The following is a 16,087-nucleotide window of genomic DNA, read 5'->3' as shown; positions in this document are numbered from 1 at the left end:
CAGCCTCCACCTCCTGGATTCAAGTGATTCCCCTGCCTCAGCCTCCCGAGTAGCTGGAATTACAGGCGCCCGCCACCATGCCCAGCTAATTTTTGTATTTTTAGTAGAGACGAAGTTTCACCATGTTGGCCAGACTCATCTCGAATTCCTGACCTCAAGTGATCCACCCACCTCGGCCTCCCAAAGTGCTAGGATTACAGGCGTGAGCCACCACACCTGGCAGGCTTTTGAGCTCTTGATCCAGATATGCATGCCTACCTTGGTTGAGAAAAATCACTGCTTTAGAAGACACTATATGGTTTCCTTAGAAGGTTTGATCATAGATAATATGAAGATTGTGTCTCCATATTACCTTAGACAAGTTTTTACCAGAAATTAGTTTGGTTTATAGATCTGTCTTATGAGTCCATATTCTAATGAAAGATTTTCCATTTTTCTGTAGGATCTTAAATCTTTAAGAAGTCAGACATCAAGAGGTTCCGCCAAGCTCTCTCTTCAGTCCTGCAGTGTCAGGCTCACAGATCAGCTGTCTACTGACCAAAAACAGAAGAGCATCAGCTCATTGACTCTTTCAAGTTGTTTAATTCCACAGTATAATCAAGAGGCTTCAGTTCTACAGAAAAAGGGGCATAAAAGAAAGCATTTCCTAACGGAGAATATAAATAATGAAAATAAAGGAAGCATTAATCTTAAAAGAGAACATGTTACATATAATAATTCATCAGAGAAAACAAGTAAACAAATGGCATTGGAAGAAGATACTGATGAGGCTGAAGCCTACCTCAATTCTGGGAACTCAGGAGCATTGAAAAAACATTTTTGTGATATTAGGCATTTGGATGATTGGGCAAAAAGCCAGCTGATTGAAATGCTCAAACAGGCAGCAGCCCTGGTGGTAACTGTGATGTATAGTGATGGTTCCACCCAGCTAGGAGTTGACCAGGTTAGTAAACAGTGATGTTTTTGTTTGCTGTCTTGACACCATAAAAGAAGCCCATTTTCTTAGTGTCTGATTTTGATAGGAGAGCTAGAAACAAGATTTTAAGGCTTTCCCTCCCCTCCAGTGGTAAGTGATTGACAATATATAGCTCCCATCAGTTTCTTAGGAAACTGTAAAACTGTTTTCCAGAGTGGGTGTACCATTTTACCTTCCACTAGCAGTGTACTAGGGTTTCAAATTCTCCACCTCCTTCCCAACACATGTTGTTGTCTGTTTTTTTATTTTAGCCATTCCAGTGATTCTGAAGTGGTATTTCATAGTGGTTTTAAATTGTATTTCCCTATTATCTAGTGACATTGAGCATCTTTTCATGTGCTTATTGGCCATTCATATATCTTCTTTGATGAAATGTCTGTTCAAATTTTTTGCCCATTTTAAAATTGGGTTATTTGTGTTTTATTCTGGATCTGTAAGCATTCTTTATATATTCTGATACAAGTCTCTTATAAGATATATTATTTATACTTCTCTCAATTTCTGTCATATTTTTTAAAAAATTTATTGAGGGTGTCTTTTGAAGCACAAAAATTTTTTAATTTAATCTCTATTGATTTTTTTTTAAAACCTTTCCTTTTCATTTTCCCTTTCCTTTCCTTTCCTTTCCTTTCTTCTACTTTCCTGCACCCATCACCCAAGCAGTATACACTGCACACATTTGTAGTATTTTATCCCTCACTCCCTTCCCACCCTTTCCTCCTGAGTCCCCAAAGTCCATTGTGTCATTCTTATGCCTTTGCATCCTCATAGCTTAGCTCCCACTTATAAGTAAGAACATACAATGTTTGGTTTTCCATTCCTGAGTTACTTCACTTAGAATAGTATTTTCCAGTCTCATCCAGGTCACTGTGAATGCCATTAATTCATTCACTTGTATGGCTGCGTAGTATTCCATCATATGTATATACCACAGTTTCTTTATTCACTCCTTGACTGATGGGCATTTGGGTTGGTTCCACGTTTTTGCAATTGCAAATTGTGCTGCTATAACCATGCATGTGCAAGTATCCTTTTTGTATAATGACTTCTCTTCCTCTGGGTAGATACCCAGTAGTGGGATTGCTGGATCAAATGGTAGTTCTACTTTTAGTTCTTTAAGGAATTTCCACGCTGTTTGCCATAGTGACTGTACTAGTTTACATTCTCACCAGAAGTATAGAAGTGTTCCCTATTCACTGCATCCATGCCAATATCTATTATTTTTCGACTTTTTGATTATGGCCATTCTTGCAGGAGTAAGATGGTATTGCATTGTGGTTTTGATTTGCATTTCCATGATCATTAGTGATGGTGAGCATTTTTTCATATATTTGTTGGCCAGTTGTATATCTTCTTTGGAGAATTGTCTATTCATGTCCTTAGCCCACTTTTTGATGGGATTGTTTGTTTTTTTCTTGCTAATTTGTTTGAGTCATTGTAGATTCTGGATATTAGTCCTTTGTCAGATGTATGAATTGTGAAAATTTTCTCCCACCCTGTGGGTTGTCTGTTTACTCTGCTGACTATTCCCTTTGCTATGTAAAAGCTTTTTAGTTTAATTAAGTCCCAGCTATTTATCTTTGTTTTTATTACATTTGCTTTTGGGTTCTTGGTCATGAAATCCTTGCCTAAGCCAATTTCTGGAAGAGTTTTTCCAATGTTATCTTCTATAATTTTTATAGTTTCAGGTATTAAATTTAAGTCCTTGATCCATCTTGAGCTGATGTTTGTATAAGGTGAGAGATAAGGATCCAGTTTCATTTTACATGTGGCTTGCCAATTATCTCAGCACCATTTGTTGAATAGGGTGTCCTTTCCCCACTTTATGTTTTTGTTTGCTTTGTCAAAGATCAGTTGGCTGTAAGCATTTGGGTTTATTTCTGGGTTCTCTATTTGGTTCAATTGGTCTATGTGCCTATTTTTATACCAGTACCATGCTGTTTTGGTAACAGTGGACTTATAGTATAGTTTGAAATCAGGTACTGTGATACCTCCAGATTTGCTCTTTTTGCTTAGTCTTGCTTTGGCTATGTGGGCTTTTTTGTTGTTGTTGTTCCATATGAATTTTAGGTTTTTTTTTTTTTTTGAGACAGAGTCTCACTCTGTCGCCCAAGCTGGAGTGCAGTGGCGCGATCTCAGCTCGCTGCAACCTCTGCCTCCCGGATTCAAGTGATTCTTCTGCCTCAGCCTCCCAAGTAGCTGGGACTACAGGTGCGTGCCACCACGCCCAGCTAATTTTTGTATTTTTAGTAGAGACGAGGTTTCACCATATTGACCAAGCTGGTCTCGAACTCCTGACCTTGTGATCCACCCGCCTTGGCCTCCCAAAGTGCTGGGATTACAGGTGTCAGCCACCGTGCCTGGCCTAGGATTGTTTTTTCTAGTTCTGTGAAGAATGATGGTGGTATTTTGACGGGAATTGCATTAGATTTGTCGATTGCTTTTGGCAGTATAGTCATTTTCACAATATTGACTCTACCCTTCCATGAGCATGGGATGTGCTTCCATTCACTTGTGTCACCTGTGATTTCCTTCAGCAGTGTTTTGGAGTTTTCCATGCAGAGGTCTTTCACCTCCTTGGTTAGATATATTCCTAAGTATTTTATTTTTTTGCAGCTATTGTAAAAGGGGTTGAGTTCTTGATTTGATTCTCAGCTTGGTCACTGTTAGTGTATAGAAGAGCTACTGATTTGCGTACCTTAATTTTGTATCCAGAAACTTGGCCGAATTCTTTCATCAGTTCTAGGAGCTTTCTGGAGGAATCTTTAGGGTTTTCTAGGTAAACAATCATATAATCAGGAAATAGTGACAGTTGACTTCCTCTTTATCGATTCGGATGCTTTTTATTTCTTTCTTTTGTCTGATTGCTCTGGCTAGGACTTCCAATACCATATTGAAAGGAAGTCATGAGAGTGGGCATCCTTGTTTTGTTCCAGTTCTCAGGGTGAGTGCTTTCAGCTTTTCTCCATTCAGTATTATGTTGGCTGTGGGTTTATAATAGATGGCTTTATTACATTAAGGTATGTCCCTTGTATGCCAATTGTGCTGAGAGTTTTAATAATAAAGCAATGCTGGATTTTGTTGAATGCTTTTTCTGCATCTATTGAGGTGATCATGTGATTTTTGTTTTTAATTCTGTTTATGTGCTGTATCACATTTATTGACTTGCATATGTTAGACCAACCCTGCATCCCTGGTATGAAACCCACTTGATCATGGTGGATTATCTTTTTGATATGTTGTTGGATTTGGTTAGCTAGTATTTTGTTAAGGACTTTTGCATCTATGTTCATCAGGGATATTGGTCTGTAGTTTTCTCTTTTGGTGGTATCCTCTCCTGGTATTGGTATTAGGGTGATACTGACTTCATAGAATGATTTAGTGAGGATTCCCTCTTTCTCTGTCTTGTGGAATAGTGTCAATAGGATCAGTACTGATTCTTCTTTGAATATCTGGTAGAATTCTGCTGTGAATCTGTCTGGTCCTGGACTTTTTTTGTTGATAATTTTTTTTTGTTACCATTTCAATCTCACTGCTTGTTATTGGTTTGTTCAGGACATCTAATTCTTCCTAATTTAAACTAGAAAGGTTGTATCTTTCCAGGAATTTATCCATATCCTCTAGGTTTTCGAGTTTATGTGTGTAAAGTTGTTCATAGTAGCCTTGAGTGATCTTTTACATTTTTGTGGTGTCAGTTGTTATATCTCCCATTTTGTTTCTAATTGAGCTTTTTGGATTTTTTCTCTTCTTTTCTTGGTTAATCTTGGTAATGGTCTATCAATTTTATTTATCTTTTCAAAGAACCAGCTTTTTGTTTCATTTATCTTTTTGTGTGTGTGTGTGTGTGTGTGTGTGTGTGTGTGTGATAGAGTTTTGCTCTTGTTGCCCAGGCTGGAATATAATGGTGCGATCTCAGCTCACTGAAACCTCTGCCTCCCAGATTCAAGTGATTCTCCTGTCTCAGCCTCCGTAAGTAGCTGGGATTACAGGCATGCGCCACCACACCTGGCTAATTTTTTGTATTTAGTAGAGATGGGGTTTCACCATATTGGTCAGACTGGTCTCAAACTCCTGACCTCAGGTGATCCACCCTCCTCTGCCGCCCAAAGTGCTGGGATTACAGGCATGAGCCACTGTGCCTGGCATTTGCTTCATTTATCTTTTGTATTTTGTTTGTTTCAATATCATTGAGTTCTGCTTTGATCGTGGTCATTTCCTTTCTTTTGCTGGGTTTGGGTTTGGTTTGTTCTTGTTTCTCTAGTTCCTTGAGGTGTGACCTTAGATTCTGTCCTTTCAGACTTTTTGATGTAGGTGTTTAGGGCTGTGAACTTTCCTCTTAGTACCGCCTTTGCTGTATCCCAGAGGTTTCGAAAGGTTGTGTCACTATTGTTGTTCAGTTTGAAGATTTTTTTTTTTTTTTAGACAGTCTTGCTGTGTCACCCAGGCTGGAGTGCAGTGGTACAATCTTGGCTCACTGCAACCTCTGCCTCCCAGGTTCAAGCAATTCTCCTGTCTCAGCCTCCCAAGTAGCTGGGACTATAGGAGCAAGCCACCACGCCTGGCTAATTTTTGTATTTTTAGTAGAGACGGGGTTTCATCATGTTGGCCAGGCTGGTCTTGAACTCCTGACCTCAAGTGATCCGCCCGTGTGGGCCTCCCAAAGTGCTGGGATTACAGGCATGAGTCTGGCCTCCTCTTTGTCTTTTTTAACTGCTGTTGCTTTAAAGTTTATTTGTCTGATATAAGAATAGCTATTCTTGCTTGCTTTTGGTCTCCCTTTGCATGGAATGTCTTTTTCCACTCCTACCTTAAGTTTATGTGAGTCCTTATGTGTTAGGTGAGTCTCTTGAAGGCGGCAGATGGTTGGTTGGTGAATTCTTATCCATTCTGCAATTCTGTATCTTTTAAGTGGAGCATTTAGGCCATTTACATTCAAGGTTAGTATTGAGATGTGAGGTACCATTCCATTCATCATACTATTTGTTGCCTGTATACGTTGTTTTTTTTTTTTTGTTTTCTTTTTTTAATTGTATTTTTGCTTTATAGGGCCTGTGAAATGTATGCTTTAAAGAGATTCTGTTTTGATGTGTTTCCAGGATTTGTTTCAAGGTTTAGAACTCCTTTTAACGGTTGTTGTAGTGCTGGCTTGGTAGTGGCGAATTCTCTCAGCATTTGTTTGTCTGCAAAGGACTGTATCCTTCCTTCATTTATGAAGCTTAGTTTCACTGGATACAATTGTTTTGTTTAAGGAGGCTGAAGATAGGGCCCCAGTCCCTTCTAGCTTGGAGGGTTTCTGCTGTTAATCTGATAGGTTTTCCTTTATAGGTTACCTGGTGCTTTTGCCTCATAGCTCTTAAGATTCTTTCCTTTGTCTTTACTTTAGATAACCTGATGACAATGTGCCTAGGCAATGATCTTTTTGCAATGAATTTCCCAGGTGTTCTTTGAGCTTCTTGTATTTGGATGTCTAGGTCTCTAGCAAGGCCAGGGAAGTTTTCCTTGATTATTCCCCCAAATATGTTTTCCAAACTTCTAGATTTCTCTTCTTCCTCAGGAACGCCAATTATTCTTAGGTTTGGTTGTTTAACATAATCCGAGACTTCTTGGAGGCTTTGTTCATGTTTTCTTATTCTTTTTTCTTTATCTTTGTTGGGTTGGGTTAATTCGAAAACCTTGTCTTTGAGCTCTGAAGTTCTTTCTTCTGCTTGTTTGATTCTAATGCTGAGATTTTCCAGAGCATTTTGCATTTCTATAAGTGCATCTATTGTTTCCTGAAGTTTTGATTTTTTATATATATGCTATCTATATCTATTTCATTGAAAATTTCTCCCCTCATTTCTTTTTTTTCTTTTTTTTGGAGTGGTGGAGGGAGACAGAGTCTCACTCTGTCACCCAGGCTGGAGTGCAGTGGCGTGATCTGGGCTCACTGTAACCTCCGCCTCCCAGATTCAGGCGATTCTCCTGCCTCAGCCTCTTGAGTAGCTGGGAATACAGGCATGTGCCACCACGCCTGGCTAATTTTTTGTATTTTTAGTAGAGATGGAGTTTCACCGTGTTAGCCAGGATGGTCTCGATCTCCTGACCTCGTGATCCGCCTGCCTTAGCCTCCCAAAGTGCTGGGATTACAGGTGTGAGCCACAGTGCCTGGCCTCCCCTCATTTCTTGTGTCATTTTTTTGACTTCCTTAAACCAGGCTTTGCCTTTCTCTGGTGCCTCCCTGATTAACTTAATAACTAACCTTCTGGATTCTTTTTCAGGTAAATCAGGGATTTCTTCTTGGTTTGGATCCATTGCTGGTGAGCTAGTTGGGCGTGCTAAAGAACCTTGTTTTGTCATATTACCAGAGTTGGTTTTCTGGTTCCTTCTCATTTGGGTAGGCTCTGTCAGAGGGAAGGTCTAGGACTCAAGGCTGTTGTTCAGATTCTTTTATCCCATGGGGTGTTGCCTTGAGGTAGTCCCCTCCCCATTTTCCTAGGGATGTGGCTTCCTGAGAGCTGAGCTGTAGTGATTGTTATCTGTCTTCTGGATCTAGCCACCCAGCAAGTCTACCAGACTCCAGGCTGGTACTGTACAGAGTCCTGTGATGTGAACTGTCTGTGGGTCTCTCGGCCGTGGATACCAACACAGTATTTGGGGTGTCTCCTGGGTCCCGCAGGAGCAGTCTGCTTCCTTCAAAGGATCTGTGGGTTCTCTCTGCTTTCCTGATTTATTCTCATAGTCATTCTAGAGCAAAAGCTCACGATGCGAGCCTCCACACTCTGCTCTGTCTGTCCCAGTGGGAGCTGCCATCTAGTCCTGCCTCCCATCTGCCGTGATCTCCTAATTCTCTCTGATTATTGGTGCTTTGTAGTAAGTTTTGAAATCAAGAAGAGTGAGTCCTCCAACTTTGTCTTTTTCAAGATTCTTTTGGGTATTGTGCTTCCTTTGCTTGTCAGTTTTAGGATCAGTTTGTCAATTTATGCAAAAATCCAACTGGAATTTTGATATAAACTGTGTTAAATCTATAGATTAATTTTGCAAGTCTTGCCATCTTAATATAATAGTATTGAGTTTTCTGATCCATAAACATGGAGTATTCTGATCCATAAACATAGAGTATCTCCATGTATTTAAAACTTTAATTTCCTCTAGGAATGTTTTATAGTTTTCAGTGTAGTATGCAAGTTTTGCTTTACCTTTCATTTTTTAAAAGGCATTTTGCTGGTTAAAGAATGTAAGTTGATAGTTTATTTTCTTCTAGTAGTTTCATAATATTATTCTACTATTGGCTGGGTGTGGTGGCTCACGCCTGTAATCCTTGCACTTTGGGAGAGCAAAGTGGGCGGACTGCCTGAGCTCAGGAGTTCAAGACCAGCCTGGGCAACACAGTGAAACCCCGTCTTTACTAAAATACAAAAAAAAATTAGCTGGGCGTGGCAGTGTGCTCCTGTAGTCCCAGCTACTCTAGAGGCTGAGGCAGGAGAATTGCTTGAACCTAGGAGGTGGAGGTTGTGGTGAGCTGAGATTGCGCCACTGTGTTCCAGTCTGGGCGACAGAGCAAGACTCCATCTCTTAAAAAAAAAAAAAAAAAAAAAAAATTATATATATATATATATATATATATATATATATACACATACTGTCTTCTGAGTTGCTTTATTTCCCACAAGAAATCTGCTGTCATCCTTATCTTTGTTTCTATCTATGTAATGTGTTCTCTCGCCATGCCCCACCCCTCTTATCACTGGTTTTAAGCAAATGATTATGATGCATTTTTCTTGGTGTAGTTTTCTTCATGTTCCTTGTACTTGAGGTTTATTGATCTTCTTGGTTCTAATGATTAACTTGGGGATAAAGGACAAACTTATTATTATGTTGAGTTTTGAAATCCTTGAGTATTATATGTCTTCGTTATTTAGGTCTTCTCTGATTTCTTTCATCAGCATTTTATAGTTTTCAGCATATATATCCTGTATGTATTTTGTTCATTTATACTTAAGTATTTCATTTTTTATAGTTTTATAAATGGTTGTTTTAAAAAATTTTATTTTCACATGTTTATTGCTAGAATATAAAAATATATTAAATTTCTGTGCTTTGATCTTGTGTCCTGCAACCTTGCTAAATTCACATATTAGCTCCAGGGTTCATTTTTTCTAGGTTCCTTTAGATTGTCTACACAGACATTCATGCCATCTGCTAATAGGGAAAGTATGATGCTTCCTTTCTGCTGTGTTTGCCTTTTATTCCTGTCTCCTATCACATTGCCCTGGAGGAGACTTCCATATATTGCCCTGGATGAGACTTCCATTATGATGTTGGACAGGGTGGAGGCCAGACGTGGAGCGTAAGGTCATGGGTTTGGCTTTTGGCCCTCGATTGCCATAAAAAAACCATCCATTTTCAAGTTTAATTTTAGGCCTTTTCTCTTTCTCTCTGCTTAATTTTAAAATGTATATCTTTCTACAACAGATATATTGTCTAGGTTTAATTTATTTTGTTGTGTTTCCACAGACCCCCATTTCCTCTGTTAAAGGAATTGTGGTGTTACTAAAACGCCAAGCAGAGGGTGGCCATGGTTGTCCAGATGCCCCGGCCTGTGGTCCTGTTCTGGAGGGCTTTGTGTCAGATGATCCATGTATCTACATTCAAATAGAGCACTCTGCTATCTGGGACCAAGAACAGGAGGCACATCAACAATTTGCCCGGTAAGAAATCTTCACGCATGGACTCACACCCTACTTACATGCCTGCTTTATACTAATGGAAACTTTCTCAAGGTCCAGTTTTAATAGTTTAAACTTTTAGAAGTTTTGTATGGGCACATGAAAATAAAATGGATCCAAGTGATAGAAATCTCTGCAAATACTGGCCCTCTCTCTCCCAGAGAATATCCGGAATGGAGTTCCATTCGTCTGTGGGAGCAGCCTGCTCCAGGACTTGAAGCAACTTCACAATGAGAAGCTAGGGAGAAAAGCATCACCCCCAGACCCTGAAAATCCCGTCACTGGCAGAGTCCCGGATGATTTTCCTTATCCTACTTGTTCATTCATTCACAGCATTAGAAAACAAAGTTATCACTGCCTGCAAACAATAAATTGTCCTTAATACCACCAAGGATGGGACTAGTTTCAAAGCTCCATGTCTGTGGAAAGAGGCAAGACCCGTCTCACCTCTTTGGACTGGCCCTCTTAGAATCACAGAATTTTAGAGCAGGCGGGGTTGCTCCTGCCGCCCCTTCTGGATTCTGAAAAGCCCTTTCTGGGATGGATCTTGTACTCTTCCTCACTGTTTCTTTGCTTAGGTTATCCACATGACTTGGGCTTCTGCCTCAAATGGAGGTATCCACTGCCTTCCCAGCCCTCTGATTTAAGGCCAATTAGCCACCCTGGAGGAGGCGATCAAGGCAGCTCCGGAGGAAGCTGGGCCCTGTTACTAGCCCTTCCATGCTTCATACAGGCTTACTGGGCTCTGGGTGATTTTAGGTAACTTTTGGGGAGAAGGGGAATGTGTGACAAACATAGCATTCAGCTCTCAACAGAACCCTTCATTTTCTTTTTATGTAATTTTCTCTTTAAAGAACAACTGGTCAGGTCTAGTGTACGGAGAGCGCTTATGAGGACAGAGCCCTAATCTGGATGATGTTTCTGAATTTAGTTGACGTTTTCCGCTTGGAAGTCTAGTGGTCATTTTAGGCAAACATGTCCAAACTGAACTCCTGTTTTCCCTACGCTGCCTCCTGTGGCCTGGCTGTCTTAGTCCGTGTCAGCCCTCCATGAGCTTAGGCAAAAAGTCCTGGGGCTATCTCTGACTTCTCTGTACTTTCCACAAACCATATCAAGCTCTCAGCAAGTCCTGTTGGCTCTGCCTTCAAGTGTAGATAGAATCTGCCCTGTGCTTATCCACTGTGTTGCTGTTACTCGGCGCAAGTTGTTACCTCCTACTGGATCACAAGAACTTCCACATTGGACTCCTGCTCCCACCTGCCCCTTCAGTCTGTTTTCTGTGCAGCACCCAGAGCTGGCCTGTTAAAGCATAAATCAGATCACATCACTTCCCTTCCCCAAACCCTCAAACAGCTCCTGCTTCACTCTGAGGAAAACCCCAAATCACTGCTTCTTGGTCTTCTGGCTAAGATCAAGTGTAGAAAAGCCACAGGACCTATGAAGGCCTTCGCCCTCGAGGTCTGCTTATTCTGGCCCCTCCGCTGTCTTCAACCTCACCCCCTCCTCTCTCCCGGCCTCTCAGTGCATTCCCACCTCCTTGCTGTTCCTGACCATGTGGTGTGCACCTCTACCCAAGGGCCTGGTGCCACCATCCCTCCCTGCAGCATTCTCCCAAATAGCTGCATGGTTTACTGCCTCATTCCTTTATGTTTTTCTCTGAACAAACAAAAAGTAAGCTATGAAAACATAAAGGTACAGAGTAGTATATACATCCACCCAGGCCAACATTATCAAAGGTTTTTCCTTACTTCCTTCTGTCGCTTTCCTGGGGAAGAGGGAGAGGACTGGGATTAAAGAAATTCCCAACCTATTGTTTTGCCCTCTCATGACTCTAAAAACTGTGGGCTTTTTTTTTTTTTTCAGAGCCACAATGCCATTTTTAAACTTAACAAGTTGTGTACCCGGTCCAAATTTGAAGCTACCTGATTTTCTCATAAATGTCCTTCTACTGTTGACTTGTTGGGATCAGAACATAGCATTGGGTGGCCATGTCTCTAGTTTTTTCTAATCTGGAGCGTCCCTCAGCCCCTCTCCCTATCTTGGAGGAGGTCCCGTGTCCTGGATTCATTTGTTTGCCTCATGATGAAGTTCTTTGACTTCTTCTGTCTCCTCTTCTCCATATTTTCTGTAAACTGGAGTTAGCTCTAAATGCTTGATTATTTGGGTCCAACTTGTTTTGCGCAGCACTTCCTAGGTGGAGCCATAAGCTTCATACTCCATCTGTGATGCAGTTGGATGGCCGGATTTAGCAAATTAAAATATAGGACACTAAATTTGAATTTCAGATAAATAACTAATTTCTTAGTATACGTATGTCCCAAATATTGCATGGGACATACTTATACTAGAAGAATACATCCCTAAAAAATACTCAATTTTTTTCAGATAATAATTATTCATGATTTTTCTGAAATTCAGACTTAACTGGTGTCCTCCTGACTTCCCTTAGTGATGCAATTGGGTTGTCCCAGTTTTCATGGTGCTGAGAGGGAGCAGCGGGTTCAGGTGGTGTCAGCACGATCCCTTCCTTATAAACTTCTCCCCCAAACTTTCCCTTAATGGTTTTGTCCATTGATTAGGATGATCTAAATCACTTACTTAATTCCGGCTAGTAAGATGGTGATTTTTCTAATTCTATCATTTCTTCCACATTTAGTGGCTAAAATTTTCTGTAAAGAACTTTCCTCTACCAACTAGGCTTTTGTTTACCTTATCCTTCATGTCTTTCCTCAAGAGTTACCTTGGCTAGGAACAGTGGCTCAGGCTGAGGTGGGAGGATGGCTTGGGGCTGGAGTTTGAGACTAGCCTGAGCAACATAGTGAGACCCCATCTCTAAAAAAAATTTAAAAATTACCCGGGTACAGTGGCATGTGCCTATAGTTCTAGCTACTCTAGAGGCTGATATTGGAGGATCACTTGAGTCCAGCAGTTTGAGCCTGCAGTGAGCTGTGATTGCGCTACTGCACTCTAGCTTGGCTGACAGAGTGAGGCCCTGTCTAAAAAAAAAAAAGAATTACCAAGCTAAAAAAAAAAAAAAAGAATTACCTTATTAGATCTTCCTTGACCACCCTGTATGAGATGGTACCCCACTGCCAACCCCACATACATGACTTTCATTTGTGTTCACTAGTGTGTTCATTAATGTATCCCCAATATCTAAGAACAATGCTACAAAGCAAGTGCTTAATCAATATTTATTCAATATTATCATTGAATGCATGAATGTTGAGGCTTAATTTTTATAAGTTCTAGGACAATCAAATTAATACATTGCCTCAAGTACCATAAATTGGAAATAATAATCCCAATCCTATGATTATATCTTTGAGATTCAAAATAAATTTAAATAAATCACATTTAAATTAGCACACACACTCTTTTGCACAAAAACATGTTTAATAACATTTATTAAATGACCTGTGCAAGGCCTTTCACATACACACTCTCCCTTCACCTTCACATTCTCTCTGTACGTTTGTTATACCTTATTCACTCCATTTTACAGATGAGAAAGCCTCAAATCTAGCTTTTATATATATAAATATATATATGTGTGTGTGCATGTATATACATATACATAAATACATGTTTTATTTTAAGAGCCAGAGTCTCTCTTTGTCGCCCAGGTTGGAGTACAGTGGTTGTGATCACGACTCATTGCAGCCTCAACCTCCCAGGCTCAAGTGATTCTCCCTCCTCAGCAACCTCACCCCAGTAGCTAGGACTTTAAGACTACAGGCATGCACCACCATGCCTGGCTAATTGCCATTTAGCTTACAAGGTATTCTTTTTGTAGTTTGTTTTATCGAGATAAAGATTAATTAAACTCTTATTAGCGGAAGATAGTGTAGTTGGTAGATTACCTCATCACGGAACTCTTGAGTTTCAAGGATGAAGGAGCAGCAAAGGGAAGTGAGCTCCATGGCCCCAGTTCTTCTCCTTCATAAGCTCTTTACTCCCTCTTGGACACCCTCCTCACCGGTCCAACCAAGCCAAGATCCAAAGCTGTGTTATTGGCACTTTACCCTCCCTACCATCCTGGCCGCCCTTTTCAAGGGAAACCAAGGTGAAATCACATAAAGTGCAAATACAAATGTCTTTCTGTGGAACAAGTCCAAGCAAAATCTAACTGCAGTTTGGCTAAGTGTGCAAAGCTCATTAGGCTCTCGATTTCTTTCTTCCTCAGCTCTAACCAAAGAACCTCATTAATGTGTTAATGAACATTTACTATAAAGAGGGATTGATGGCTTTGGTAGCTTAGAGTTTGGGCCCTGGCAGCAGGAAGATATGGTCTCAGATCCCAGCATTGCCATTTGTTAGCCATTAAACCCTGGCCAAATTGCTTAACCTCTTCAAGACTAAGTTTTCTCATCTGTAAAATGGTTCTAGTGCATGCCAGATAGGATTGTGATGAGGTTTCAGTGCAACAATCACTTCACACACAATGCTGCGAAGTGTTCAGCGTGGTGTCTGGCACATGGTAAGTATTCAGTCAATTTTAACAATTGTGAATCCCATATTCAAAGTGCTCATGGTATAATGGAGAGACAAACGTTCAAGGTACATTATAATACAGCAAGTGTGCTTCCCACTGTACTACATGTGTGGACAGGAGTACAGAAGAGATACAGGAGAGGGAGCAGTCCCCTGCCTGGGGAATTAGGGCATACCTTCCTGAAGATGGCCCTTGAACAGTTTGTGAAAACTGTAGGAAGAGAATTGTAGTCAAGAATACAGCATATAGAGTGGCCCAGGAGCAAAGCAGGGTGTGGCACAGCCTGGTGGTGGAGGAAAGGGAATTTAGTGTGACGAGACGGTAGAATGTTTGAGGGGAGCTCTGGGAGAACGGACTGGAGAGTCATCTTGGGGCCTGGCTATAAAGAGCCCAGAGTAGGTGTACTTTGCTCAGGAATGTAGGTCTTATTCTACAGGTAATGGGATGTTACCCAGGGATAAGCACTTGACAGCTGCGTGACCTTGGGTACCTTACCTCGTCTCTCTGTGTCTCACTTTCATCTTCTGTAAAACGCAGATGATAAATAATACTAACCTCTTGGAACTCTTTAGTTAATGTGTGCATGTGCTATCTAAGTGATAGCTATTAGTTGAGTAGTAATAATATTTTTCCAAGGTTGAAAGTTCCAAATTAATGTTTAAATCAGTGAATTTCTTTTCATCTTCCAGGAACGTGCTATTTCAAACACTGAAATGTAAATGTCCTGTTATTTGTTTTAATGCTAAGGATTTTGTGAGAATAGTGCTGCAGTTTTTTGGTAATGATGGCAGTTGGAAGCATGGTAAGTTATATTTTTTATTCTCTCTATAATTTAACTCTTCAACTATGACTCCTCCTATAAATGGGAGAATGGTGAGGGCAGCCATGTCACACAACTCCTGGGGGACCTGGCCACACAGACTGATAAGCCTCCTCATGGGCCCTAGGCATGGGGAGGAAGTTTTCCTCCATGTTTCTAGGTTATTTGAATTTTTACAAGTATATATTACTTTCATAATTTAAAATAAGAAAGAATTAACTTATGTAGCATGGTCAATAAGATTTGTTGTTACCACAAATAGCTTATAAACTTTCTAAGAATTAAACTACAGTCCAGAGTAATTAACATCAAAACAATATAGGACCTATCTTTTATTTAAAATAGTAAAGATTTTAAATATATATATATATTTTAATTTTTTGATTTTCTTAGAGATGGGGTCCAACTTTGTTGCCCAGGCTGGTCTTAAACTGCTCTCCTCAAGCCATCCTCCTGCCTCAGCTTCCCAAAGTGCTGGGATTATAAGCGTGAGCCACTGCACCTGGCCTAAAATAGTAAAGTTTTTTAAAACTTCTTAAAAACTAGATGGACATGGCCGGGTGCAGTGGCTCACACCTGTAATCCCAGCACTTTGGGAGGCTGAGGCGGGCGGATCATGAGGTCAGGAGTTCGAGACCAGCCTGGCCAACGTGGTGAAACCCCGTCTCTACTAAAAATACAAAAATTAGCCGGGCATGGTGGCTCATGCGTGTAATCCTAGCTACTCAGGAGGCTGAGGCAGGAGAATTGCTTGAGCCCAGGAGGTGGAGGTTGCAGTGAGCTGAGATTGGGCCGTTGCACTCCAGCCTGGAGGACAGAGTGAGACTCAATGTCAGGAAGAGGGGAAAAAAAAAAAAAACTAGATGGACAGATAAGTGGTAAAACAAATACAGCAAAAACATTCATTGTAGAATCTAGGTGATGGACATATGTGTTCACTGTATAATTCTTTTCAAATTATATATTTGAAAATGTTCATAATAAAAGGTTGGAAAAGGCCCTTTTTATTGTCAAAATTTTCTAACATATACAAAAGTAGCCATCATCCAGTTTCAACAATTATCAGTTTCCAGCCAATCTTTTTTTTTTTT

At 40.5% G+C, this 16,087-nt stretch overlaps 1 protein-coding gene across 2 annotated transcripts in view; it reads left to right on the top strand.

The window, feature by feature from the left end:
• The window catches only part of POLN (DNA polymerase nu), a 169,628-nt gene that overhangs the window by 33,074 nt on the left and 120,467 nt on the right, over positions 1 to 16,087 (top strand). For both annotated transcript variants that reach the window (XM_054554909.2, XM_063723276.1), the window contains exons 4-6: positions 443 to 943; positions 9,470 to 9,663; positions 14,866 to 14,978. In XM_054554909.2, the coding sequence (XP_054410884.2) occupies positions 443 to 943; positions 9,470 to 9,663; positions 14,866 to 14,978 (808 nt within the window). The remainder of the gene's footprint in view (positions 1 to 442; positions 944 to 9,469; positions 9,664 to 14,865; positions 14,979 to 16,087) is intronic.

This window comes from Pongo abelii, chromosome 3, assembly GCF_028885655.2.
Source record: "Pongo abelii isolate AG06213 chromosome 3, NHGRI_mPonAbe1-v2.0_pri, whole genome shotgun sequence".
NCBI lineage: Eukaryota > Metazoa > Chordata > Mammalia > Primates > Hominidae > Pongo > Pongo abelii.
Note: the sequence above shows the minus strand (reverse complement) of the source record. Positions and strands in the feature narration are given on the sequence as shown.